General features: G+C 32.8%; 3 protein-coding genes across 3 annotated transcripts; 1 reads left to right on the plus strand and 2 right to left on the minus strand.

Annotated features, from left to right (window-relative positions):
* Positions 1-1,025: 1,025 nt before the first annotated feature.
* LOC148626175 (uncharacterized) lies at positions 1,026-10,994 on the minus strand. The gene is made up of 3 exons (XM_088569938.1): positions 10,608-10,994; positions 5,835-6,192; positions 1,026-3,268 (listed from the first exon to the last, which is right to left on the minus strand). The coding sequence occupies exons 1-3, from the start codon at positions 10,842-10,844 to the stop codon at positions 2,268-2,270; spliced, it is 1,596 nt and encodes a 531-aa protein (XP_088426064.1). The 5' UTR covers positions 10,845-10,994; the 3' UTR covers positions 1,026-2,267.
* A 2,972-nt stretch (positions 10,995-13,966) lies between these two features.
* Positions 13,967-22,302, plus strand: LOC148626176 (uncharacterized). The gene is made up of 10 exons (XM_088571087.1): positions 13,967-14,982; positions 16,194-16,326; positions 16,890-16,994; positions 17,507-17,748; positions 18,277-18,587; positions 19,008-19,297; positions 19,686-19,891; positions 20,100-20,295; positions 21,346-21,456; positions 21,945-22,302. Exons 1-10 carry the CDS (start codon positions 14,185-14,187, stop codon positions 22,259-22,261), a joined length of 2,709 nt encoding a protein of 902 aa, XP_088427213.1. The 5' UTR covers positions 13,967-14,184; the 3' UTR covers positions 22,262-22,302.
* On the minus strand, positions 22,265-27,364 carry LOC148626177 (H2.0-like homeobox protein). Its single transcript, XM_088569939.1, has 4 exons — positions 27,016-27,364; positions 26,360-26,506; positions 25,147-25,334; positions 22,265-22,941 (listed from the first exon to the last, which is right to left on the minus strand). Exons 1-4 carry the CDS (start codon positions 27,299-27,301, stop codon positions 22,759-22,761), a joined length of 804 nt encoding a protein of 267 aa, XP_088426065.1. The 5' UTR covers positions 27,302-27,364; the 3' UTR covers positions 22,265-22,758.
* Between the last annotated feature and the right edge of the window lie 462 nt (positions 27,365-27,826).

Below are 27,826 nucleotides of genomic sequence, written 5' to 3' on the forward strand. Positions count from 1 at the left end.
CATCTGAAACTTCTTGGCCAATTATACAGAACTTAACCTGGTATGAATGTTCCTTGGGGTATCCTGCATAGAACTGGTGTGGGAATTTTTGACTTGTCGAAAAACATGGCCACCGTTAATAAAATATAACATAGGGGTCAGTCAGTATTTTTTTCGCATATATCGCCAAAACCGTTAGGTAAAGCCTAATTCTTGCAGTGGGTAAAAGTCTTCAGCATGATGAGATCTATACGTGGTCAAATTTTCGTTTTAGCCATGTTGTAGTTATTGCCCTTTTTTGATGTTTTTTTCTTTGCTATTTTTAATTTTATTTCTTTCAAAACTTTTCTCCTCTGACACTACTTGACCAACTGGAACCAAACTTGGTATAAATGTTCCTTGTGGTACCCTGCATAGAACTGATGTGGGGATTTTTTATTTTTGATTCATTGAATAACATGGCCACCGTTACTAAAAATAGAACATAGGGGTCAGACAGCAGTTTTTCGCATATATCTCCAAAACAGCAAGGTTTAGACAAATTCTTTTCCTTGTTGAAAAGAAATTTATTATAAGGCCTACTAAACTCTCCGGGGATCAAATTTGTCAGACGTCTCCTAGTGAGAGTTATTGCCCTTGAAAGGTGAAAAATGATGTTTTTTTTTCAGTTTCCAGCCGATATCTTGAAACTATGATAGATAGAATAAAACTTTAAACTGTTAAAATGATCCTTATGATATGACATACAAAAGTTTGTGGGGATCAAACTTGTTGGACGACTCCATGTTAAGAGTTATTGCCCTTGAAAGGCAAAAACATGTTTTTAGCAGTTTTCAGCCAATATCTTGAAAATTATACAACATGTAATAGATAGAATGAAAATTTTAATTGATGAAATGATCCTTCTGCTAAGTCCTACCAAAGTCTTCATTGAGTCAAAATTGTCGGACAATTCCTTGTTAGACTCATTGTCCTTGGAGGACAAAAAATTAAACAGGTGAGCGATTCAGGCTCCTGGAAGCCTCTTGTTTGAGTAAGATACGGCAAACAATATATTGTTTTATTCATATAAAAGTTATGTAAATATATATATCACAATGAGTGTATAATATCAAAAGATTTTTCTCTTTTTTCGGAAATCGAGTTTAGGAGCCGACGGTTTCAAAAACAAGGAGCAGTAAATTGGTTATAGCTACATTTGACATGAATTTTAACCACTAGTGGTAGGTTCTGAGGGTTGGAATCCACTCTTTTGTTGGAATATTTTTGTTAATTTCGTGCAATATTTGGGCAACATGAGAAAATAACATCTTGGAACCCCTTTTCAAAAATCACTTGATCCACCCATGCACCGCCCCGTTTTCCCAAGAAATAGGATATATGAATAACAGTTTCAAAAGAGTTTATTTATGTTAACTCAATGAACAAGGCTAGGGTCTGTTTCATTATAGTTCAACTAAGAAATAAATCACCGAAACTCCATTTTATCATTGTTTTACCACGGGCTGGTCATTTATGTCACATTGTTTCACCCCGAACAATAGCGAGGCGTTAAATAACGACATAAATGGTCAGCCCGTGGTAAAATAATGATAAAATGTAATTTCCGTGATTTATTTGGATTCTAATAGGACTAGTTTCTTCAAATTTTTTTAGGAAACGCAGCGTATGTGTTGCACGAAATGTTGGTCTTGTGTTTATGACTTTTTTTTTACCATGGCCGTGGTATAATGAGCCTTGAAGCACGTCATATTAGAATTGGAGATTGCTTGTTGTCAATAATATAAATATTTAAGGACATATTCATATTTTTAAATGTCATACGAAATAACCTGGTTTGCGGCAGTTTACACTTCAAGATCACGAAACATTCCTTATAATTTACTTTCTAATGGATTCAAATCCAAATATTAAGAATAGAATCGTTATCGAAATATAATTTTGTTTGGAATTGTTCGAATCGTGGAGTGTGGTCTAAGCGATGTTTTTACTGACCAGGTTATACAAAATAACTCGGTTTGCTCAAAGAGAACCAACAAACCAAAAAGCTTGTTCTAAATCTTGTTAAATTATACGAAAATAACTTAAAAGTAAATATCTCATAGCTGCACTGGAATAATAATCTGATTTAAGTTGCAAGTAAGCCTTTAACTTAAGTTCTGAATCTTGATTCTACTGCAAACTTGTCCAGTATTGTTCCTTGAAGGTTGATCCTGTTGTTGCATCAAGGATAATTGAATAACGAAATTAATACTTAACGTTTATTATACGATTCATGTGATGAAATTCTAAGATCCATTCTGACAATCTTTAACACTACAAACACTAGCAGGACATTTCCCATTCCCAGAACACGTCCGTGAGCACCATTCATCCATTCCAAACACGTCCTCGTATGGTCCCACGGCATGACACTTAGTTTCTGAAACTACCACATCATCACAGCCACATTCACAAACAAATTTAAAACAATGATTTGGGCTGCAATTATTCCGACACCATTGGCTAATGCCTCTGGTATTAGAGTATTGCCCCACGCCTTTACAACGGTAGTTGCGAGATGTGGGGTAACAGTCTCCGTTTTTTACAACAGTAGGTCGCAGTGTCGACTGTAGGGAAAATAATGGAAATATCATCGAATCACTACTCTTGTGGTTAAAGAAGCGAGAATGGGACGGTGCATATCTGGCTTGAATTAGCCTCCCAGTTTTCCTACTGGGAAATGTCGAAGAAGTCGTTCTTGGGGAAATATTCTCCCAAAATGATTTTGCTTTCGTTCGTTTTTGTGGTGCTTCCAAAGATGATTTGTTTGGCTTCCTTGATAATCGATCCCAAAAAGACGTGGAATAATCTTTTCCTTTTTGAAACGAAACTAAATTCAAAGGAAAAGTAAGATTTGCTTTAAATTTTATATGAGAATTTAGTGGAGACGATGTATCACTTTGAATATTTCCGATTGCATCGCGAATTATTCCCATGACAATATTTTTAGTCCGATCATTAATCGGAAACAATCGCTTATTTGCAGTCAGACCATGTTTGTGGATTTCATGTGGTGTGGGACTCATAAAGGTTGGTAATGTTCTTCTAAAATCGTCAATTTTGGAGTCCGTTAGATTTTTGTCCGATATTAAAAATACTGGTTCGTGAACATTTATCTCGGTAGATACAAAATTGCTATCTGGTTGAAAATCAGCGCCCTGAATTTCTATATCAGCACAGTTGTAGAAGGTTTCCTGACGTCCACATCCCATGCACTGGCATTCATTAATACCTCCCATTCTGTATCCTGAAAATATAAAATGCCATTTTTTATCTGTAAAGCTGTAAAAAGTACGGCACGAAAAGGAAACTTATCTCCAACAGGACAACCATTCGTTTGGTAGAAAATCACTTGGAAGTGTGCAAACACTTTTGGTAAGCGCCTTTTTAATGCTCAGAATGCACTACTAAAACTAGCAACTCGGCGGATGTTTCGGACGCTGACCCTAAAGGTGCACATGGTCCATGCTCCTAGTTTTTAGTGGAGTCCGAGTTGCTCTTTTCCTTTTGTTATCTTTTATGTATAATTTTGGTTATTTTATGTCTTTTGTTTGTTTGTCTGTTTTCCATGTCTGGTCTTTGTCCCTGGATTACATTTTTTTTTATTTCCGATAAAATCTTGGTTCCCTTAATTACTCACTCATATGACATTTTAAAAGGTCTAGATTTTCAATTAAAATTACTCTTAAATAGCTTGATTTTAAATATATTGGTTACCTACCATGCTTTTATATTATTAAAAATCAAAATCTAAAAAATGCCAGAAAAGATATATCGAGTAAGAAATAAATGAGATATCTTGTAAAGCAAAATAAAATATCAATATATCGGATAAATCTTATAAAGAAACACTTTTATTGGCCCTCTCATAGGTTTGCCATATTGGTCGAGGCGGTCGTATCGGTCCTGAGGCATCCCCGAGTGCCAATACGACTGTCAAGGCCAATATGATTGACCAAAACCTATGATAGAGCCAATATAAAATTACATATTTATTGACAATTTTATTAACCAACTAAACTAGATGATTTGTAGAACAGTTGTGTTCGAGTTATACCAAGAACATGTAAGTTAATTTGCATTAATCAGTCTTACAAATCCTTTTTGTATAAAATGGAGGGTTTTTTTGTGTTTCTGCAGCTTTTAGTCCTGGTGATCAAAGTTCATGAAATCCAATTCTAAATAAAAATGGCGGTGTCAAACCACCGGAAGTTATAATGCCGTATTGGCCCTCTTTTTTTCATAAAGGCCCGTATAGATCCCTGGTTTAAATTCATATCAATTGGTCAATTTTTGACATATTTAAACGATTTTTGGGTACTTGGTTAATAACATACATTAATATATATTTGATATCTCATATACTTTTATCAGCAATTTCAAACATACCAGACATATCTTGAACAGTCTTATCTTGCGTGCGATGTGAAAAAAATGTAATAATTCTGGAAGAAAACATTTTTGCACATTTTCTTCTTATGTTTTCAAGCTACATTTATATAATACACCCCTCGTGAAAATAAGTCTAAATATTTTTTTCATACTATTTATAGATTCTTCCTTCCTGGTCGTCCGTTATGCCACTTTGAGGATTGTCAGCTGACACGTGCTGGTGTTTTAATTGTTTTCTCTAGGTTAAAGTGCTAGAGGTTGTCTGACAAACTTTTTTACTGATTTGGTGCCATCCTAATGGCATGGCGGAACGGAATTCCAACTTCTTACGTTGTAGGAGTAGGTTAAAGTTATGACAGTCTAGGGAAGCCATCTAAATTGTATCTTGTTGGAAATGGAATTAATGATTTCTAACCTTTACTATAGCTCAATATATTTGTCTAAAAATATTTCACACACGCAAGCACGCAAATACAAGCAAAAACTATTCTCTGTTCTACATGTAAATGCCCTCGAGGTCTTACCGCGGGTACTATACAACACTTAATAGGTATAGGTTGATAAAGGCTATTACCTTTGGCGCTTAGGAATTAAATAAGTATCAACATTTCTATTAAAAAATGTTATAAAATGTCCATTAATTATTTAGAACGAGTCTATATAACATTAAGTTAACGTTTATTTATTCAAGTGCATGTCATTGCATTTATGCAAATAAACCTGTCGACCATATACGGTCACGTATTGGCTGCTGATTCATGAGACGTTTTTTAATTTATGCAAATAATGAAAAAAGAATTTAATACAATTTTTGTCTACAGTTAAGACTTAACAACAACTGTCACACTTAATGTCTGAAAATAAACGTAATATTATGTAAATAAAATCGTCCACAAAACCGCAGCATAGAGGGAAGACATTTAAGTATCACTAAAACTTGTGAACAGATAAAAAAAGTGGGAGAACACCACAACTAAATCATACAACGTGTGTAGAGAATTAATTGAATGGGGGAACAAATAAGATATCAATCGTTCACGGATAATATTAGTTGAGAAACTTTAAATATAGTAGCTCACATTCTAAAATTAAAAAAAAATGAGATTACATAACAAATTAGACAGCATATATATAAGTAACATTAGACCACACTGTTAATGTGTCCGCAGGCAATTTAAGAACTGTTTCCTGAATCTGCGTAAATGGTGATATATGTATTTATTCAGGCGAAAGGGTATACGGTTAGGCAATATGTGTATAAATTAAATACAGTGCAAAGTCTGAATAATATTGGTTTTACAAATCAAGCAAAATATGTACTCCTAAGCGCGACAGACGGACAGACAGGCGGAGGGAGTCAAGCGGTTCCCAGACATCCTTTCATTATTGGTGACGCAGGTAAAAATGAAAAAGAAAATTACCTGTGCTGTATTTCCACTGGAAAACACAGTTAGAACAGGATGTATCCGCTGGAAGACGTACATGCAAGTCATATATCCCACCGTGACTACCAACGTAATAACGTGTACTCCAAGACTCCTCAATCCATAGCATATTACGCTCGAAACATTCATGGGATAGTAATTCATTTGAACTATTACGGGGACAAAGTCTAAATTCAAAATATCCTAGAAGATTTCCTTTGACTTCTACCGTCACATTAACATATGCACCTTGTTTGTACGACCGGATAACTTTATGTTCTGTACCGTCCACTAACAAACCATTAAAGGGTTGTCCACAGACATCACACAGTCCCCCATTTTGTTCCCACTGTACCTGCAAACAAAAGTTTATTACAGCGAGTGATATAGTTAACTTCAGGGAATAGATCCCTCGATACTTAAGGTACTTAACTAGAAAACTAACGATGAGATTTATTTTTCGATCTTTTCATGCGTATTTTAATCTAAGTTTTATCTAATAGTCCAGTTAATTACTAGTACCTAAGGAAGTTAATCGGATGATAGTCTAACCGATTCTCTTCCCAAAACTAAATATATGACTCACTGAAATTATTGACAACAAAGAAAGTCTTGTTCGAGAATTATATTCAGTCTAGAATACCATTAACATCTAAATACCAGCGCGTTTCGAAAAATGAAACATTTTGCTTGCTCTTTTGTGATTTTACAATAGAGAGTTTTATATCTTTTTTTTTCATTTAGATATTGCTAAAAATTTTCTGTTACTTTCGCATTCTCCTCTTTTTAGGTAATTGTGAAATGCAAGAGAGTTTGATACGGGGATGGCTAGTTTTGTTTTATAAAAAAATATGAGAGGATAGCGGAAGCAATAATAAGCATCCACAGCTTCTGCACAAAGAGGTTAGTAGACCACTGACAGAATTCAACAGATGAAATTTAGGATTAAGTAAATGTAGGGAGGTAGATATTGTCTAAAAGACGATGTCAACACAGCAAAATAAATCAATGAAGTAACGCGAGGATATCCTACACGTATTTCGCTTCTATGACCACATGCACTTGGGGGTACGGATGGTTTCGATCACTTCTTTTTTTCTCGAGAACGTTATTTTCGCCCGATTCGTTAATTTGTTTAAATCGATTTTTTTGCAAGTTTCTGGACCCATTCATTGAACATATCACAAAGGAATGTCTCATAAAAATCGATTCCGGTATTAGACCATTATCCCAAGTGGGTTCAGTTGGAAGAGTATGTTCTGAAAGATTGGTAATTACTTCTATTTGCTGAGTTCTCATATTATCAGCAGATTTCGTGTAAAGACTATTTTTTTTCTGCTAAAAAATCTTTATGTATCTAACAGTATTAAGATTCACTTACTAGTTGGCTGCACCTGTATATAAAAAGGGACAGCCAATGGAGTATCCAGAGACATTCAAAAAGGAGGGACAAATCCTAAAGCCAAAAAGTTTTATTCAAGAAAAATGTAAACAATATGCATTTTATTAACTTGTGCTAATAATATAAAGCTAAACACGAACTTTGCTTGGTTATTTATTAAACTATTTTACTCTTTGAAAATATTCAATATTAGAAATATAAAAATATATCATTTAAAAAAATTACTTCATAAGGTGGACCGTGCCACCTTGGCACTACGAATCTGCCTATGACAGCAATTTCCATACAAGATTCTTTAGCGAATGAAAAATCGTTATATGTATTCACCCAACATGCAAGACTGGTTAGCGAAGGAATGGTCTCTATATGTAATCACCCAACATGCGAGACTGGTTAGCGAAGGAAAGGTCTTTAACCACCCCAACATTTACGTCCCTGATTTGGTACTTACTCACTTACAGGTGTAGGTAGACAGACAAGAATGGACCTCTGGGAAAATGTCTAAAAGCCCACTATACATTCTCTTGTGACTAACATTAAGCGCTTTCATCGCATCAATGTAAATTAAAATAATTCAACTTGATATTTCATTTGGAAGAATAATCAAGGGTAACTAAAATCATACACACAAAGCAACAAAAGCAAATGAGCAACTCGGACTCCACTAAAAACTGGGAGCATGGACCAGGTGCACCGGTAGGGTAAGCTACCAGAGTATTAGAGCAACAATCGAGGTTTTAAAAGACCGTCCATATAGGAACCAGGCAGTTCCTAGGATATGGAAAATTTCATTCCATAGACCTTTTTCTTTCAATGTAATGAATATATCATATGTATGTTAAATAGCACAAAGATATTTTTAATTCGACAATGAAAGGCTAAGAATCCCACAAGAAAGTAACCAAAGTTGCACAAAATGAAAGAGTTATCTCCCTTTTGCAATGAATTTCAATGCTTTCAATGTACATGTATATTTTTTCTCTTTCATCATTGAAGTTAACGAAAAAAAAAACGAACATTCAACTTTAAGAAAGGATGCATTTGCAATATGAAATGGACGATTTTTTAAAACAAAATTTGTCATGTGCCACCCACGCCCTCTTTAACATATAAAATAGTCTAAGAAATTTAAAATTGAAAAAAAAAAACATCAAAGTTTAAGAATCGAAGAAAATCAAAATACATAAACATTGAATATTCTAATAAAAGTGCAGGGCAATATTTCAAACATGTACTATCTTTAAAAAAAGATATTCGACGCGGTAAAATTTTGTTCTTTTCACTTAAAATTTTATACAATTTATTCAAGAAAATAACACATGACACGCAATTTCAATTTTCGATACAGTTTTCTTTCGAACGCCACTAAGTTATCAGTATTTGGCCAATCGGGAAACAGAATTGCGATCAGGTGACTTGCGTTTCCATAGAAGAGCGTCTTTAAGGTCAAAGTGTACAAAGCAAAACTATACCGACTGCGTTGGAAAAATGATTTAAGTTCAACCACTCATGGTTACGTAAGGAATGCCGAATTTGACGACTACGATTGATCAATTACCGATACTAGAAACCACTTTCGATAGAAAACTTCTTAAACTTTGTTTGATCGTAATTGCAGATTCTAATCTAATTAGGAAACCACCAGAATTAAATTTCTGCATGATGTTTTACAACTGTATGGATAGAACTCGTGACAAAGGGGAAGTCCCAAAGGATTTTTAAAAATGACGTAACAAAAATTGTTATGACTTCATGAGGAGACGATACAAGTCATTCAGACGAATTCATCTATTGCTCATGTAAATAATGGGCTTACATAAAGGAAAGTTCTGTCATTGTTTATTTGTAATTATTTCCTTATCAAACACAAGAGACATGTTCACCACGAAACCTCAACATGACACTAACATGGTATTGGATGCCAATCAAACACGTTACCTTTTTAAGAAGATAAGTAAAATAATTCATACGGCGGTAAAGCCTTTATAAAGATTGAATTGTAACCACGTTCCAAATTAGTACTATAATTGCCTTAATTTATAGTGCGGGTTTATTTTGGGAATCTCCTTCATTTCTTTGGATTGTTTCTTTGTTTGATTGTGGACGTTTTACATTAATCACTAATGAGGAATATTTTTTTTTCTTTGTGTGGTGACATGCAAAATAATGTCCTAACCTATATTGAACCTGGCTTCACCCCTACCCAATAAAAACCTTATATATTTAAAAGAATAAAACCGGGTCTGATTAGGAAAAAGACATGTTTCAATAAGCTATTTGAGGAAAATCTACAAAAAAAAAGCTATATGAAGAACAACTGCTTATGCTTTTGCCTTGATAAAGCCATTTGCTTTATGGCTTTTGTTTTCCGATTATTCCTTCCAGCTATTCCCTAGATTTTGCCCACATATTCGATAATTTTGTCGTTATCCTTTATTTGTATTTTTATTAAAGCCAGATAGACTTGCTTCTGCCTTCGCTTCACTTGTTATATAATACATATAGTAATTTTTATTGGTCAATATAAGTTTTTATGAACATTAAAACGGTCACTTCAAATGCTTAAGGTCCATAAAAACTATATCGACCTCTTATAATGAGTGACTATTATTGTGTAATAAAACATAACTTTGCAATCATTATCTACACAGCGTAAGAATATTACAGCAAGTGGTATATTTTGAATGAAAATCACTTGATTAACTTCCTTAGGTAGCTGGGAAACTGACAAAGAGATTTACACTTTTTTGTCAAACTTGGATTAAAATTTCTTCGAAAGCGAAATGATAGAAAGTTTAAATCTCCTTGTTAATTGTCCAGTTAAATACCTAAGACATTTTTATCAGGTAATGGTCAGTCAATCAAGGCTAGACATACTCTATTCCTTGAAGTTAACCATTTTACTCGCTGTAACATTGCTTTTTCCACAGCGACTCGTGCCTAGACAGTCATGAGCTTCGTTGTAACGCACTTCAGTTCCATAGTATTCATAATTCGTTTAATTTATACGCATTTCTCAATAGAAAAGTCGGACAGAAGGAGTTTTACATTTCCAATATAGTACACGTACATACATTGTTAAACGTACATTATAACAAAATATCAATAGTGTTTACTCGGTAAAATTTCACGCGAGAACCAAACTAGACCAAAAGATACTGGTAACCGATCCGGACCTGGTAAATGCAATTAAAGGGTAAAAGTGATTTTGTCAACCCTTTCATGAATTTCAATGCCCATAATGTACAGTTATATAAAAGTCCATGTTAAAATATAATGCTAAATCAAAGAACCTAGAAATTTCCATTTCCTTATCAAGTCCACTATGGTGTAATATATGTTATTTAATAAGGAATTTAACTACTTACCTCGTAGCCCCCGCAATTAAGCATGTCATCTTTGGTGTTAACAGGTGCTGTTTTATCATATCGCCATAAACTTAAACGGTGCGGCGGTTCTATCATCATGGCTTTGTTATCTACTTCCCTGAGCAGTATAAAAATCAATAATATATCCAAAAAAGTAGAAGGCATATCTACCTTTTCAGCATTTAGTGTCTTTAACAGACGCCATGTGTTCATGTATTGTGAATGTTTCCATTGCATCCATTCGTAACAAAGAAACAGTTATCCTCACACATATTCCGTTGAAATGAAAAAAAAGTAAAAAGTCTTATAAGTTGTATATATGATTGATAACTTCAAGTTAATGATTTATAAGACAATTTGATATGTTAACTGACACGATGTACTATCTAAATTTAATTGATATATATGCATATCAATTAAGAGTGAGAAATAGTTTAGCTAATCTATTTTATACACCTCCAGAATTGTATAAAGGTCATAATTACGTTTTACAACCCATAAACTCTGAATACCTTAGTCATGAAACAATGTCATTCGATGCAAAGTCAATTTGCATCATAATTAATGCATTTAGAATAAATAATGTATCGGAAGACAAGAAACAAATTACGTAATAAATATGATTTAATGATGTTCAAAAAACAATTCGCAGGCAAAGCTCTGGTCACAACTCGTTTACGAAAAAAAAAAATTATATATACATGCGAATATATATATACCACATATTTGTCCTCAAGAAAAATGACCTTATGGAAATTAGCAGATGGTAAATTGAATTTAACATCTTTCATAGACATACATTTTCTTGTCAGCTGAGATATTTTTGCCATAAATCATACCATAAATTTATAATTTAAAATCAAAGAAAAAAGATAAATGATATTGATTGATTAATGGTGTTGTCACTATTACAATATTGATATTATACGAGAATTTGATGACGATACTATTTTTCAGGTCTCGAGAAAAAATGTAGACAGTTATTTCATAATAAGTACCGTAAACTATTACCTCAGTACAGAGGGTTATATGCACCAGTCTACTAGCTGTCTTACAAACCAGATGAAATGTTTTACTTGCCATCGAATACTTTACGCATACTTCACGATTTTACAATTCTATAAATATCATCATACCACAAAGTGAATTCATTAGAAGATCAAAATCGGGACAGTCCAGCAACAATTGTAAGGGAAGTCTTATTGGTAAAGTCCTTTAAGGAGGTAGACCTAGGGTAACTCTTGAAATCAGTGATGTGTTTGTATCATATTCAATTTCACCAAAGCCTCTCAAGCTTTACATTGAAGCAGAATGAAATCAGTCCAAGTTACTTAGATACTTATATGAGATTGATGTAAAATGGTGAATGCAAACGTTCCAATGATTTGTAAGAGTTGTGTCCCTTAACGTAGGTTTACCTCCTTAAATTGCTGATAGTTTTTCCAGTATCACCTTTTCAATTTCTCGTTGCTGAACCCTCTAGAAAATGACAGCTTGTGTTGGATACTATTCCTAAAAAAATGCAAGTGAATTCCAGAGAAAAAGACCGAATTGTTAATTCCGCCGTTGTCATTTTTGAAAGGACTTTAATCCGAAAAAAATGTTTCCAACCGCTGTTGGGGGAAAGGAAATTAACTTTTTAAATTATTAAAACTGTTACAATTTTTTAAAAAGCGTTATATTACCACAGGCTGGCCATTTATGTCGTTATTTAATCCCTCGCTATCACTCTGGGTGAAATAATGCGACGTAAATGACCAGCCCGTGGTAAAACAATGATAAAATGGAGGTTCCGTGATTTATTTCTTAAATACTGTACCCCAAACACTACGCAATAAAATGATAAACATCCTGAATATAAAGGATAGATGCAAAAAAAAAGTTACAAATTTCTTGAAGTTTTTTTCCTTTTACTTTTAGGATAGAAAAAGGAACATGTCAACTGAACTGCATACAAAAAGGATGTCATTAACAGTTAAAATGAGCTCTATATATGTTTATTATGAACAAAGCTTAAAATAAAAATAATGTACTCTTATTACTTTTGTTTTGAAAAGAATATCCGAACCGCGAAGGAAAATAAAACACAAAAAAACTCTACAATATGAGGATTAAATATTCAATCGAGCCAATTGCATTTCAGTAGAAGTTGTATAATGAAAAATCAAGTAAATAAACAAATGAACACGTTGATTAAATACCGTTTACTTGTTCAGCTAGGATAAATATTCTAATGCGATATACCTATAGACGTCACTGAGGAAACATATGGCTTAACTAATTCATGTCTAATACATAAATCAATATTTCCACATTAAACGACTATTTTCAATCAAATGCATTTTTAATTGTATATGAAATCAATCACTATCATAATTATGCATATTACAATATTTCGAACACTGCAATGTAAATTTTTCATCGTAAAAGATTTTATTGACAATGTTAAGTTTGCTTCTATCTAAAATTAAATATGAAATGTTTTGAATGTCTTAAAGCAGTTATTTCTGACGCTTTGGTATTTTGCCGATATTTATGCCACCAACAAAACAATGCTTAATAATGCCCGTGTTACTTAACCTCGTTTACATACAATATTTTTTATTGCCTTTTTTAGAAAGCGACGTGACCACGAATGTTACAAGTTTATGACAACCAAAATTGTTTTGTTTTCACCCTTATTCTCAAAATCTACAAAAACTCGATTCCAACAGATTAAAATTATCAGGTACCCAATTGAAATAAATACACAAATTTAATTTAGAAAGACAATAATAGTGTATGGACCATTACAGTGGTTGACAACTTTCCAGTCCCTTGATATTTCTATTTCTTATATGGACTTTCCTTCGCATATTCCTTTTGACTATTTTGTCAGTTTGTCAGTTATTATCCTTCACTGGCAAAGAGAGAAATAGCAGTAGTTCGTTTGTGCTGTGACATGAAGTGTGTTCACCAATCAATACAATTTGCTATGTTAATTGTCACAAATGTTACCCGGTATGTATACTTTGTAAATTAATTTGTAACGCGGTCAGTCTGTTATAAATCCATAAGTAAATATGGCTATTTGTATATAAATATGCATCTATTGGCTGAAAATTGGGCTGAGCGTAAAATATCCATCTTCAATCATAGTCATGAGGTTAGCCCTATTGTTTCTCTTCCTCTGTCTGGTTTTAGTTTTAGTAGAAGGCAAGTATTGCATTTATAGTTACTTTTGGATAATAACAGATATATAAAAGTAAATTTGAATTCAAAGGAAGTAAAAAAAAAAAAAAATACACACACACATTTGCATAATAGAATTAAGTAAATAGACATCGAATGTTCCGAAATAATAAGGTTTGTAATTGCATGCACGTTAATGATTTACTTGAATTGAGCTCCTCTGCTTAACTATACTGCTTTTCTTCCAGGTGGAAAGTATAAAAAGAAGAAACATAACTATTCAAAACAACGTTCCGTCGGACGTAAAAATAATTATGTGAAGAAGCAACCAGACAAGAAAAGAAAATACAGTCCATCAAACAAGGGAAAAGTGTCTTATGGAAAAAAGCCTTCCCCGATACAACCAATGAGAAAACAATCTGCAGAAATCAAACCAAAGACAAATTCGAAGATTAAACCAAAAAAGAACATAGCAAAGAAAGGATACAAGCAGAACAAAAAATATAAAAAGTCCGCAGGAAAAAAATCGTATGCGAAAAAATCAAAAGAGAAGAAATCTTATAAGAGCAAATCAAAAGAGAAGAAATCGTATAAAAATAAATCTAAAGAAAAGAAAAAACACAAAAAGCCGCCAAGGAAATATATTGTTCAGAAACCAAAGAAGAAAACAAAAGATAAGATGCTTGAGGACGAACCCAATAACATATTGAAAAGGCAACCATCCAAGTATGATAACAAAACTAAAAAAAATAAGCGACAATTGTCCAAAAGTAAGACAAAGAAGGAGAAAAAAACGAAAAGAAAAGGACGTTTCTTAGAGAAGAAAGTAAAAAATAAAGGAGACAAGAAAAAGAAGAAACCTTCCAAGAAAAACACAAAAAGAAAACTGAAGAAAAATAAGAAAAAAGAGAAAAGAAATATTAAACGTAAACTACGTCAAAAGAATAAAAAGCCAAAACAAATCAGAAAACAAATCGAACGGAAGCGAAATCAGAAGAAACAAAAGAAGAACGTCATATTAAAACGAATACAAAAGAAGAAACCAAAAGTCAAGAAAAATAGAACGAAGAAAGGTTTGTGTTTGATTGTGTCTTTCAGTTGTTATTTCTACACCAATAAATTTAAGTTACCCAACATTTTTTGGACAATGTGCACAAAAGAAAAAGTTTTGGCACGTATTTTGTTTTTCCCACTAATCGAACATGTTATGATCGACTAAGCTACCCGAAGATATCAAATAAATAATAAAAAAAAACAACAAAAAAAAAGAAAAGAAAAAAAAATTAAAACAAGAAGTCACACATTTATCAATGATAACAAAAGAATAGTATCTGTGAATGAACCTCGGTATCTACTAAAACAAACCAATATTTCATCTGATCGATCGAATCTATACTGGTTTTTTCTAATCAAGTAAGAGAAAACTACAACAGTTATAATAGCTTAATATAAATCAAATATTACAAAAAGCTGCCTAAGTCTTCATGTAAAAAAATATTTATATACTCAACCTACTGGCGTTTTTCATGATCTTTATCTTCTTGAATCATAAAACATGCAGGACGAACTTTGAATATTCCCGACTTATGTTGCTATATCTAAAGAAAGGTCGAACTTTTTTTTACATTATTTTTTATTTGCTATTATTGTACCTCCCCTTAATTGCAGTTAAAATTATTTACAAAATTGCATTTATAGAAACAATGTTTTTCCTTTACATATGAGCAACGTATCACATACTTAAATACCCCTTTAAAATCTAACCATAATCGTAGACATTTTTTTTTTCGATACAAGTGGAGTAAAACGTGACAAAGGCTATTAGAATTGGCGTAACAACATTTCCTGCGCTAATATTCCCAAATATATTTTTCATAATAATGATTCCCTACATTGACGATTTTCTTTAAGAAAAATACATAGGATGTTATCTTGATAAAAGACGACGAATGTTACCTAAAGCAAAACTAAGTAGCAGCAAAATGACAGTAGAGAAATGTTTGCAGTTCTGTGCAACTAAAAGAACTAAGTTTGCAGGTCTTCAGGTAAAATATATCAATATGTAAGAGTAATCAAGGGAACCAAGGCCACAGCGGTAATCAAAAGAATGCGATCCAGAGACAAAGACCAGACATGAAAAACAGACAAACACAACAAAGAACATGAAGCAACCAAAATTATACATATAAAGTAACAAAAGCAAATGAGTAAATTATTAATTGCACCTGCTAATACACCAAAATATAAAACCTTGCTGACAAAATATTTTTGAAAATAGTTTGGAAAATAACAAGCAACTTTTATCCTCAGCTTACCAGTTAACATTCATCTGAATGTTTACGAAACGAATCGAGTTAAGAGGGTGACTTTTTTTATCATTCACGATCATTATTTGCTATGATTTATTTGACTTAGTACAAACACCAATGTTTTTGTGGAAACAAAATTTTGAAAACAAGGAAGAAGAAAGAGAAAGACTGTAACATGGTTTGTAAAGGGAATAAAAAACAGAAATGTGGTGGCTCGTGGCGACTGTCGGTGTATAAAGGTAAACGTTTGTTCGATCTTATATCACAAGAGTGAATTCTTAAATATATAGTTGGGGTCCGATCAAGAAAAGTAAAAAAGCTCCATGCTATAACTAGCATATTTTCCTAGATTTTTTGCTCAAAATCAACATAATTTGTTAACAAAACGGGACGGTTCCAAATCTCGGACACGCAAGGATACCTTGTTGTGTTGGAAAATGCCTGTAAATCACATGGACAATATAAACACAACTCCTTGGACGAACAAACACATAATTACACAATAACAAAATAAGAATTTTACGATTTCTTCCAATCGAACAAACTTTCAATAAGATCTCATCTAGATATACGAAACCCCCTTTTGGAGTACAGATACAGACAGACAGAAGGACACTAAAACCATAATCTTTTTCAGCTTAGTACGTAGGAGTCTTCTTTAATAAAATATTAAAACGAAGGATTTCTTTCAACACAAAACAATCTTTTTTTACAACAAAAGAGAATATACAAGTTCACTTAAAAGCTTTACCATTAGTGCAATTAGTTCATAAGACAAGATTAATTTGTTATTTCTTTTCAGTAAATTCTGAACCAGGACTAGAATGTCACAAGTTGGCAAAGGTTCGTAATGGTAAATGTGTGTGTAAAAGAGGTTACCTTGGAGATGGAAAAAAGTCATGTTCTAGTATGTTTATTGAATTAATTATGTATTATTGTACAATATACAGTTGTCTTTGATAAGTATCAAGTCGCTTAACGCATTGATTATTTGAGCGTACAAGTCCAATTAATGAATGAAAAGGAAACTATTCTAGTCAATATAAATTCATATTTCACTACTTTTGGTCTAAAAACTTGCGAGCACATACAAATACAAAATATATAATTTACTAAGGTCTTACATACACAGATCATCATCCACAAAAATAAATTAATACCGTTAAAAGAAGAACGAGAGATGATTGAAAATTTGAAAAAAAACTCTTACGAAACGAATCGAATAGTGACTGATATATTCCGTTTTTAAAACTGAAAAAGCAGTATTTAACCAAAAAGCTAAAAAATATAAAAGAGAAAAAAACTGTAAAAGAACAAAAAAAAAGACGCGCTGCCAATTTACTTACAACAGATACAGGTAAGGTATAAACACTAGGCTATTCTCTCAAAAACTTTTGTCTTTTATTTTCTGTAACATAGAGGCCTGTACATGTATGGCATCCGGTGATCCACACTACAAAACATACGATGGCCAAATGATTCATTTTATGGGCACTTGTAAGTACATATTGACCAAGTCAATGACAACAGACAAGTGCGCATTTAGTGTTGAGGTAAAGAACGAACACCGAGGACGTAATAAAAGGGTTTCCTTTACTAGGATGGTGGATGTCAAAATCTATGGGAAGACAGTTAGAATTACTCAGGGAGGAAACGTATTGGTAAGCAAAACTAAAATAGTACTTAAAAGCATGGAAGGTTTTGTCTCTGAATATTAGGGAAATCAGGATTAGAATGGTAATCAAACAGAACAATCTGGGAATAACGACTATACAAAGAAAATAGATTCCTTCAACGAAGAACACGAAATACCCAAAATAGTACGCACATAGAAAGAAAAGTAATGAGCAATCAGACTCCACTAAAAAATGGGGGCATAGACCAAGTGCACCGGTAAGGTAAGCGTCTTCTTCTTGTCCTAAGTGAAACAAAAAAAATTACTGGAAAAGATACTTCCATTGAATCATATAACTGACAAAACTGCAATAATCAAATCGCTTCCGTATTTTTTGCCGATATTTTGAACTGGTGACTGACTTCTTTCTTCTTGTTTTATGTACATCTGATTTATACAGTTGATGGGACATATGTGAGTAATTTTACTAACAGAAGAAAAAATACAAAACCATTCTTTTGAGGTATTCATTTTATGCACACATGTAAATGTTTATATTATATAAAAATATCAGATAAATGGAGAGAAAAAGTTTTTACCGGTTGAAGAAAACAATGGACAACTTAAAGTATACCGTAGCGGACGATATGTTCAAGTGTGGACATACTGTGGTGTAGAAGTCAATTTTGACGGTCGACATGCCGTTTTTGTCTCGACACCTCCGGCATACAGAGGAAAACTAGAAGGTATTTGTGGGGACTGCAACGGTAAAAAAGATGACCTTAGAACACGAGAAGGAAAAGATGTTTCAATGACTACGAACAAATATGCACTTGTTGGTGACAGTTACTCAGTGTTTGATGACTCTGATGATCCAGAGACTAGGTACAATTATAGCCTTACGTTGAACTGATCATTGAGAAATAAACGAGACTTGCTTTGTGTTAAGATGTGTAGATTTCTATAAGAAAAACGCCAGAAAATCTCTACATTTGCAATCTCTTAATTGGTGCTTTTTCGTTTACAATTCTAATTTGATAAATATGTTTAAAAAGCTTGAAAAAACAAAACAACTCGATGACTACCTTTCATTTTGAATCGAAAACCTGATTTAAAAAAAAAATCTTACTATAGGCCCATTTGTGATAAGTTGACGAGCATGCCCAATACACACTTCCGCGAGGTACGGCTTGGGTAAAATAAAAGAATTTCCCTCGTCTGAGTGTATATTGAGTATGCTCTACATATGCTCATCGGCATTTCAGCTAAATGCACAAAAAAATCCATACCATCAATATACTTTAGGTGTGAAACTCAAGACGTACCTTTAAAATGTGATGATGAGATGGGCAAGTTAGTGAAAGGTCGAGATGTTTGTGGAGATCTCAAGAATGTGAATGGTAGATTTGCTGCTTGTGTAAAAGCAATACCACAAATAGCCAAGGACTATTACAATTCCTGTGTTATGGACATGTGCGCATATCAGGGGGAGGTCAATCTTCTACATATGGTTAAATGCTCTTCATTAGAGTCATTTGTAGAAGAATGTGCTGAAAATGGTGTAGTCGTCAAATGGAGAACAAACTCGTTTTGTCGTGAGTACTAAAATTTCAATCGCTCAAGGTTTCAAATTAACTTTCAAGAGTAAAAAGGTCATTTTGTTTTGATTGAAAGTTTTAATCAAAACAAAGATTCATGCATTTGAGCAAAATAGTCCACAATAAAGTATCAATTAAAGGAGTCATGGGCCCAAGACCTATGCAAGTAAAATTTCAAAGGTCAAAGGTCAGACAATGACTCTATCCATCCCTAATTAAAACCCCTGTGGCTGCACTATTTACAGAAGATTTTGGATAACAAAATATGTTTACACATTCTTCAGTTGCTGATAGTTTCCTTTTTCAAATATTCCATTCGCATCTTTTGAAATAATCAGATATTGACTGAGGAGGCATTAAATGCAAAGTACGATATAACTTTCAGCACTTAAATGTGAAGACCCTAATATGGAATACATGGCAATGGGTCCAGGATGCCCGTCGACCTGTCTAGACCCAAACGCTCCTTCAACATGTACAGTAGAAGGTAGAGAAGGATGTTTCTGCAAAGAAGGTTTTGTCCTTAGCGACAATAAATGTATCAAACTGCATGAATGTGGATGCAAGGATAGAAATGGAGATTATTATCCGGTAACTATTGGTGTATTAATTTTGTAATATTCAATCTAATTATTCATTACAGAAAGTTAAACTATCTGATATATAAGTATGAGGTGCTAACCATAAAATTTTTTATCACAGAAGCTTCCAATGCTTATAAAATAAATTACAAGTAAATCCAAGACCAATTACATCTTTGGAAACAATTGTATTGATTATTACATCGATATCACAACAGATTGGTTCTAAGAAGCAGACAAAAGATTGTTCAAGTGAATACACATGCAGATCAGTTGATAACAGAGCTACGTTTGTGAGGACAACTTCTGGTCGAAGATGTCATAGAGATGCTGTCTGTATTTTCGACGATGACGGACAAAGATCGTGTAGATGTAGAAAGGGATATCAAGGGGATGGCGTCGAACAATGCAGTAGTATGTAGTTTTTAATATTTTTCATACCGTACTTATCAGTGCCACATATTTACCGATGGTTAAGAAAAACAACTCTTAAGTTCTAATATTATGTAGCCTTTGTATACCGGGTATTTCACAGTGTACTCATACATGGGGTTATTTTCTTTTAAATATTCTCTGCTTTCTCAACAATTTAAGACTTAACTAGACTGGAAATAAAACATTGTCAAATAACATTCGGCATTCTTGTATACATTTTCTTTATAATTAAAACATTACGAAACTATTTAGAAATGTCCTTAAAGGGATTTCTACCCCTACTGCTCCAGTAACTTTTAGAGTTAAGGTACTGAAATGATTGGGATTCCCCAGGCAATAGTTAGATAAATAATCAAAAGAAGGAAAAAAAAAACATATACCAAATGGAAATATCAAGGCAAAAATTGGAAGTTGAAACATCAAGGCAAATATTGGAAGTTGGAAACAACAGCAATGACCCTGACTGGTTACATGTATTTCTGATTGAGACGGTCGGTTAAGCCAGTTTTTATAGCGTGTTTTAACATGACGTGCTTCAAGTGTCTTCAACCATGAAAATCCACGAGTTAGGTTAAAAATGCTTAGTGGGTTGCCGTATGTTAAACAAAGCGAAACAGAAAACATTGACAATATGAACATCTCCACATAGTAAAGCAACACAACATGTAATCCAGGAAGCTGGAAGAATTTGGGATAGTCAGGCGAAAATAACCCAAGTATATTGCCAAATTTAGTTTACAAAACAGAAATCATAACCGACGGTAAGGTAGAATTGATGCTTCGTGGACGAAGCTTGATACGACCGCATATGTCGAACAATGAACAGTAGGGACAAGGATGGACACAAAGTTCAATCTTAAAACAGCTCTGAATATTGCGATTACATATTTGACACAGGGTATTTCATTCCATCTTGGCAGAAAAGGAACCCTTTAACTGACACAAAGTAATGATTGAAGGCACTTTTGACAAACTTTGTAAGAAAGCCTCACATTTATTCAACATTTGAATTCCAATTAATGATTTTAGAAACACCTACTAGAACAACGACCGTGACACCACCGAGAAGAGTAACTGACAGTATTTCATCTGAAGAGCCAGAAGATGAAGTGACTACTACACTCAAATGTAATCATCCAGGTAAACCAGTACTTAACTATCATAACAGTAACATATAGCTACAAAAATCAATACAGTGTTTCCCGGAGCACAGCGAGATACCTCTGCAAAGGTCCCACCCTAAACAGATGGGGCAAATATGGACTCACCATTCATGCTTCGTACATAATAAAAACTTCAAGAACTCAAATTAAAACTTCATTAAAGTGTGCTGAATTACTAAATAAGGATTGTTTAAAACGCGTTGTCTAAAACACTTAAAAGACAGAAACCATTGTAATCAATAATGTATTTTTTTTCACATTTTCAAAGTTAAATATGAATGAAACTGCATGTCGGAAAATTAACATTTGCAAGTGTAAACAGTTTCCGAAAATTTTAACTCATCGATATATAGCAATTGCAAGAAACTCTTTAAAAAAAACGTGCCTTTCCACCTTTTGACAATGCATACATTTTGCCATTCAGCTCGGTAATTTTGTTACTACACTTAACGTATATTGTTCCAGAACCAGAGTGTAGTGTTGTAGTTCGCCATTCATCATGCGGAACAGAAACCATAGTTACGGGTAAATGTGTTTACTCAAACCATTTCTCAACGCAATGCAAGTACTCAGTCACAACAGATATTAGACAAGATGGCAAGCTTTCAGCCAAGGTAACAATTGGTGATAACAAAGATGTTTTAATGTCACCAGAAGATGTTGTTAAGAACTGTGCCACGTTCTCTGTTCGAGGGGCTATTCTAGTTATAACTGAGGACATGTGTGAAAGATGTGTTCTTGAATTCATTCGCAATATAGGTCCCAGAAATACCTGTAGTTAAAAAAAGTGTATCTGACTTTTATTAAATATGGCATATTCAGATATTAAGAGTATGATTTTGCGGTCACACAAGGACCTGCGATTGCTAAACTCTTTATCAATTCCCAATTTTAGGTATGCTTGAAAATTGTGTTAGAAACCAATATATTACCAATAAAAACAATTCGCTGAGCGCTGCTGGCGATAAATTCCTAATACTACGATAAGGAATAACTGCTTAACAAGAAAACTTCATACCATTTTCACAAAACGAATTGATAAGTCATTTTATATTTTATATCATTGTGAGTGTATTTATAGTCAGGTCTCATGAAATAGATTCCAAAACCTTGGTCAGATAATATAGAGTAAATCCAAAATATGATGCGGAACACTGAACCTGTATATGCACAGTGTATGAGGTTTCCAGTTTAAAATATTTCCGTGACTTTATAAGTTCATCGAAATAACTGTGTCCAACTTCTTATGGTGAAAACAGCACATTTTACGCAAACTAAATCAATTATCTGTATCTGATTCAAGCGGTTCATCTATCTCAACCGTTTCCGTGCATTTTACTTCATCCTTTAAGTCATCTACGCTGGTTATTTGTTTACTACAAGGTTTCTCAGAAAGTTCTTTTTCTTTCATTTGTTGCATATGTCTCCACTTCATCCGTCTATTCTGGAACCATACTTTAACCTGAAACATTAAAACAAGGCAAATTAAAAAGAAAACCATCTACCCATTATGCGAATTGTACCTAATAGTATTTCTAGACTACCAAAATAAATGCACTAAGGATATTTAACGAAAAGTATACTACAAGGCCGTCTAAAATGAACTAGAGTACTGTAAACAAACTAAAAAAATAATAATAAGAATACTCCTGTTTCAAGTGCTCAAAACGCGTAAAATCCATCAGTTGGATTATCTTCCCTTGACATTAATTAGCTTCATTCATGCACATTTCCGCGAAATGTCCTACCTATAAAATGTCATTAAAATCCATATAGCACTCGAGGAAGAGTTTGCACATATAAAACCCTTAAGTTAGATGATTTATTTTCGCTGCATCAAGCAAATAAATCCCTTCCGTCATTCACATATACTGCCTTGCCTCCTATAATTTAAGATAAAATCAATGACGCGGTTTAAGATATGTACCATTAAGTAAAGCCTTAAGTTGAATTGTCTACCTTTGTAGACTATTTCTTCATACACATCTACATGTTTAATTTAAAAAATAATAATAAATCGATCAAAATCTATTGAGTGGTTAAGGAGGAGTTACTCTTACAAGATATGTGGACAGACGAGCGGACGGACAGCTATACACCTCCACAAACGACTTCGTTGAGGGGGGTATAAACTATAATTTGGGGGATAAGTATCCTTACATTCTTTTTGTGTGTGCGCGTGTTTTTTTTGTAAATGATGGTGGATACAACCAATGTTTAATTGACCATCCATTATACACACTAAAGGATAAACAAGCTAAAAACACATAATACAGCTTTTTAAGTGCTCATTATTCCGACTTCATAAAATGTTTTAAATTATTATTTCTGTTTTAAAACTCATAATAGAAAGAAAGGTACACGAGCTTCAGATTCAATAAAATATTTGAAAAAGATAATTCCGGAAAGACACGACCGCTTAACACTAAAATTTCAAACCTTTTGCTTAATTTTTAATTGATAAAATGGTTTAACAATTGAAATTTATGATAATGTATATGCTTGTACAGTGTAAAGATTCTGTTCATTTTAAAAAAAAAAAAAGTATTTTTTTGTATTTTATTAAATTTGTCCTGGACCCATACTTGGGAATATTAACCAATTCATACGCAAAAAAAACAGGAAGGGAGATATTAAGTAGCTGTAACAATCATGCAAAATATGATAACCACCACCCCCCCCCAAAAAAAAAAAAAAAAAAGGTTACATATTTTTATTTTTGTAATTAAGTTGTTTTATGGGGCTATACTATGAGATGTGTAAGTATTCATTCAATTCAGTTTGTTCTTTGGTGATAATCAGCATGGGTTATATGAAAAACTGAATATCAATTTCTGTTCATTATGACAATTTTTACCCATGAATCATATTTTGCATGATTCTTAGCCGGAGCGCTATTTGAATACTAGTAGTACATGAGTTAACAAAGGATTAACCGGAAAAAGAAACCAGGCTTGGTACAGGCATTTACAAGTAAAACTGTAAACCAGGTTTTATGGGGCTAAGGAATCTTCCAAAATCACCAAGATCACGCAGGTACACACAGGTGGAAATTCTATAAGTTAGTTATCAGACAACATGTATGTTATCAAATGTTCGATTCCTTTAATTGCAATTTGACATCTCACCTGTGAAATACAGGTGTTTCCAATACAATTGGGCATGAAATTCTGATATGAACTGACTGCAGATGCAGGGACAGATGGTAAATCAAAATGTTTAATGTGCTTTAAATGTGTTTTTATTAATTTATATATGTTTGCTCTAACAGATGGAGTTCATGTACATTATGTAATAAATAAATAAAATTCATTTTATGATTTCAAATTATAATAAAGATAAATTGAAGGAGGGCAAACCAAGTGCATATTTTGAAATAGGAATTTTTATGTGCTATTAATCATTAAATCCTGGAATCATAATAGACAACAATTTATTTATTCAAATAATTCGAAATGTCAAAATGTATTAAAGAACTTAAGTAATGCTTGATAAAAATAAAATTACTACCCCATAACGTTTTTTGATAACTGTTTATCTTAACTATTGAAACAAGAATATTTCGAACTTATGCATATATACATTGTAACAATACGTACCGTAAAGTTTTTTCAATGTCTTTCTTTTGGAATTGATTGATTCAAATTAATAATATTAGAATACTTGCCTGTGCATCCGTTAAACCTAACATTGCCGCCAGTTGTCTCCTGTCCGGTTTTGTTACATATTTTTGCACTTCAAAGCGTTTCTCCAGACCCTTTCTTTGTAGGTTCGAGAACACCGCTCTGGACCATGATCTTTTTCGTTTTGACTGACTATTTCCACATGAATCATCGTTCAGTATTGAATAAGGACCTGTAAAAATTAAAAATAAATTTATTCGAGTTAATCAAAAACATTTATAAACCTGTAGAGTTACTCTCCTAATTTTTTAAGAGGGTGTCCATGCAAAAACCAGGCAGTTGATTGCACATGACAAATTTTGTTTAAAAAAAAATAACATCCATTTCATATCACAAATGCATCCTTTCTCACAGTTGAATGTTGGTTTTTGGTTAAAAGCAACGGTTAGAGAAATAAATGACATAGAAAGTATTGAAATTCATTTAAAAAGGAGATAAATCTTTTAGTTTGTGAAAAATTTAGTTGTTTTGTTAGGGAACTTTCAGATCATTTTCTGGGCCATCCATAATTTGTTGATTAAAAAAATGCTTTACTATTGGGCACACGTATGCTATGAACATTACATTGAAACCAAAAATTCAATGGGATAAATATTACAATGTGCCACCAGTATCATAGGATCTGCCTGATTTCTACATGGACTGTCTCTTAAAATATTAAACTATTTGCATCATTAAAAAATATTGTACTTGTTTTTCTTCAAGTATTACACAATCGTTGATATTAAGTCTAGAAAATTGTTTTCATGACAGTTAAGGTTACTTTCTAGTAATAATTAAGTACATTTTTTTGTTAAAACTTAATATTTAATATAACCTTTCACTAAATTTCATAAAACCGTCGAGATAAGGCGAAATTTAAATCCGGCAAAAAAACCTCAAAATTACTTGTTTTTTTGCTTGATAAACACAAAATTTCCTACTAGCAAAACACATCTTGTAACTTTTTTTTCTTAAATATTATACCAATATTTAAGTTATGCTTACATAATTAATCATAATTCAGTGGTGTCTAAAATTTAATCAATAATCCCACATTAAAAACTTCTTTTTATGCAATTATATCTTGACCTTGCAATAGTTTTGTTGTGCATTTATAGGGGGAAATGATCAATCAAAACAACCCCCTTTTTTAATATAAGAACAACACCGTTATTTTAATTATCAATAAATAAGGTAAATAATAAGATTATATACCTGGTAATGTTTCTGTCTCAGAATGACATAGGGTGTAATGTTGTGGATGAAAAGGCTGTGACGAAAGCTGAGAAAACATCAAAACCCCACAAGAAGGTGAACCACAGTCACACGTATGTACCATTGACGGAAACTTGCTTCTATTTTCTGAAGAAAAAAACAACAATCTTACATATATTCCTTTTTGAAAAATCTTAAAATTATCAAAGGTACAATTAAAACACACACACATATATATATATATATCCTAGCTGGCCGAGTGGTCTAGGGCGCTGGATTTAGTGCAGGCGATGCTGCCGTAGATGTCACAGCGGTACGAGTTCGAGTCCCGCGGAGGGAACGACCAAAGATTTGCATCGCAAATTTGACAGCTCTAACATCGTTGGGAATTTTTCAGACCCTTCTATATATATATATATAAATATATATATATATATATATATATATATATATATATATGTATCTATATATAAATTTCTAAAAAAAAAAAAAAGAAAAAAGGGGAAAATGCGCGAGAAAGCGGTTGTTTCTGGATAGTAAAATAGTCCATTTCAGAAAATGTATTTGTGTTTTAAAATATTAAACCCATAGTATAAATATATATTCTATTTTATATTAATATTTATATATATTTTTTGATTTTTGCATATTCTTACCATTTGATTTCGATTTATTTCCAACTTCATCAGACAAAATGCGATTTATCCCAAATTTTAAGTCCTTTTGTGCTGAATGATTTCGCTCTGCATTTTGAGAAACAATGTTCTGGACACTTTTTGTTCTACAAAAGTCCTGCAAAGGTCCAAGAGCTGATGGCACTTGATGTTCGTGTCGAACATGCAAAATATCCATGATGTGAAATGAAGTGGGTTTTCTTGGATAATTTCTGTACCCAGTCCATGCCAAGGGCTGATTACACCCAAAACATCCTTCTTGAAACATTTTCGAATCGCTTAATAACTTTAAAACTTCGGAAACAATTTCTCAGCATCGCCATCATTTTCTATAAATAAATCACCCAGAGACTCCGCCCTCTGCCGATGATAGGTGCCATTAAGTATATTTATTTTCCACAAATTGCACAGTAACGCGTAAAATGCAACATAAACATTTAAAAACCGCTTCTACCGCTTTCTGTGGAAATTTAATTGTTTATATTCAAGAACTATTATCATCTAAAAGAAAAATGCTTTAAAAAATACAAAATGGCCAGTTTTGATAAGATGTTGAGTCCTTTTTGTTTCAACTCTACCATAAATTACTGTCCTGTTTTCCTTTGAATTATCATTTTAAGATTGTAAAAAGAGTAAATTGATAGAGCTGGAGTAAAGCTACAGCAAAGATATTAAAATAACAATATATATATATATATATAAATATGTTTAAAAAAAAGATATATATTTGTGTCGTTGGTTTAACCAACATCAAAATAAGTAAAATATTGATAAGTAAAATCTGTATCTGTCA

The sequence above is a fragment of the Perna viridis genome, chromosome 2, assembly GCF_037379345.1.
Source record: "Perna viridis isolate PV_CMFRI_1.1 ecotype Kerala chromosome 2, ASM3737934v1, whole genome shotgun sequence".
Taxonomy (NCBI): Eukaryota; Metazoa; Mollusca; class Bivalvia; order Mytilida; family Mytilidae; genus Perna; species Perna viridis.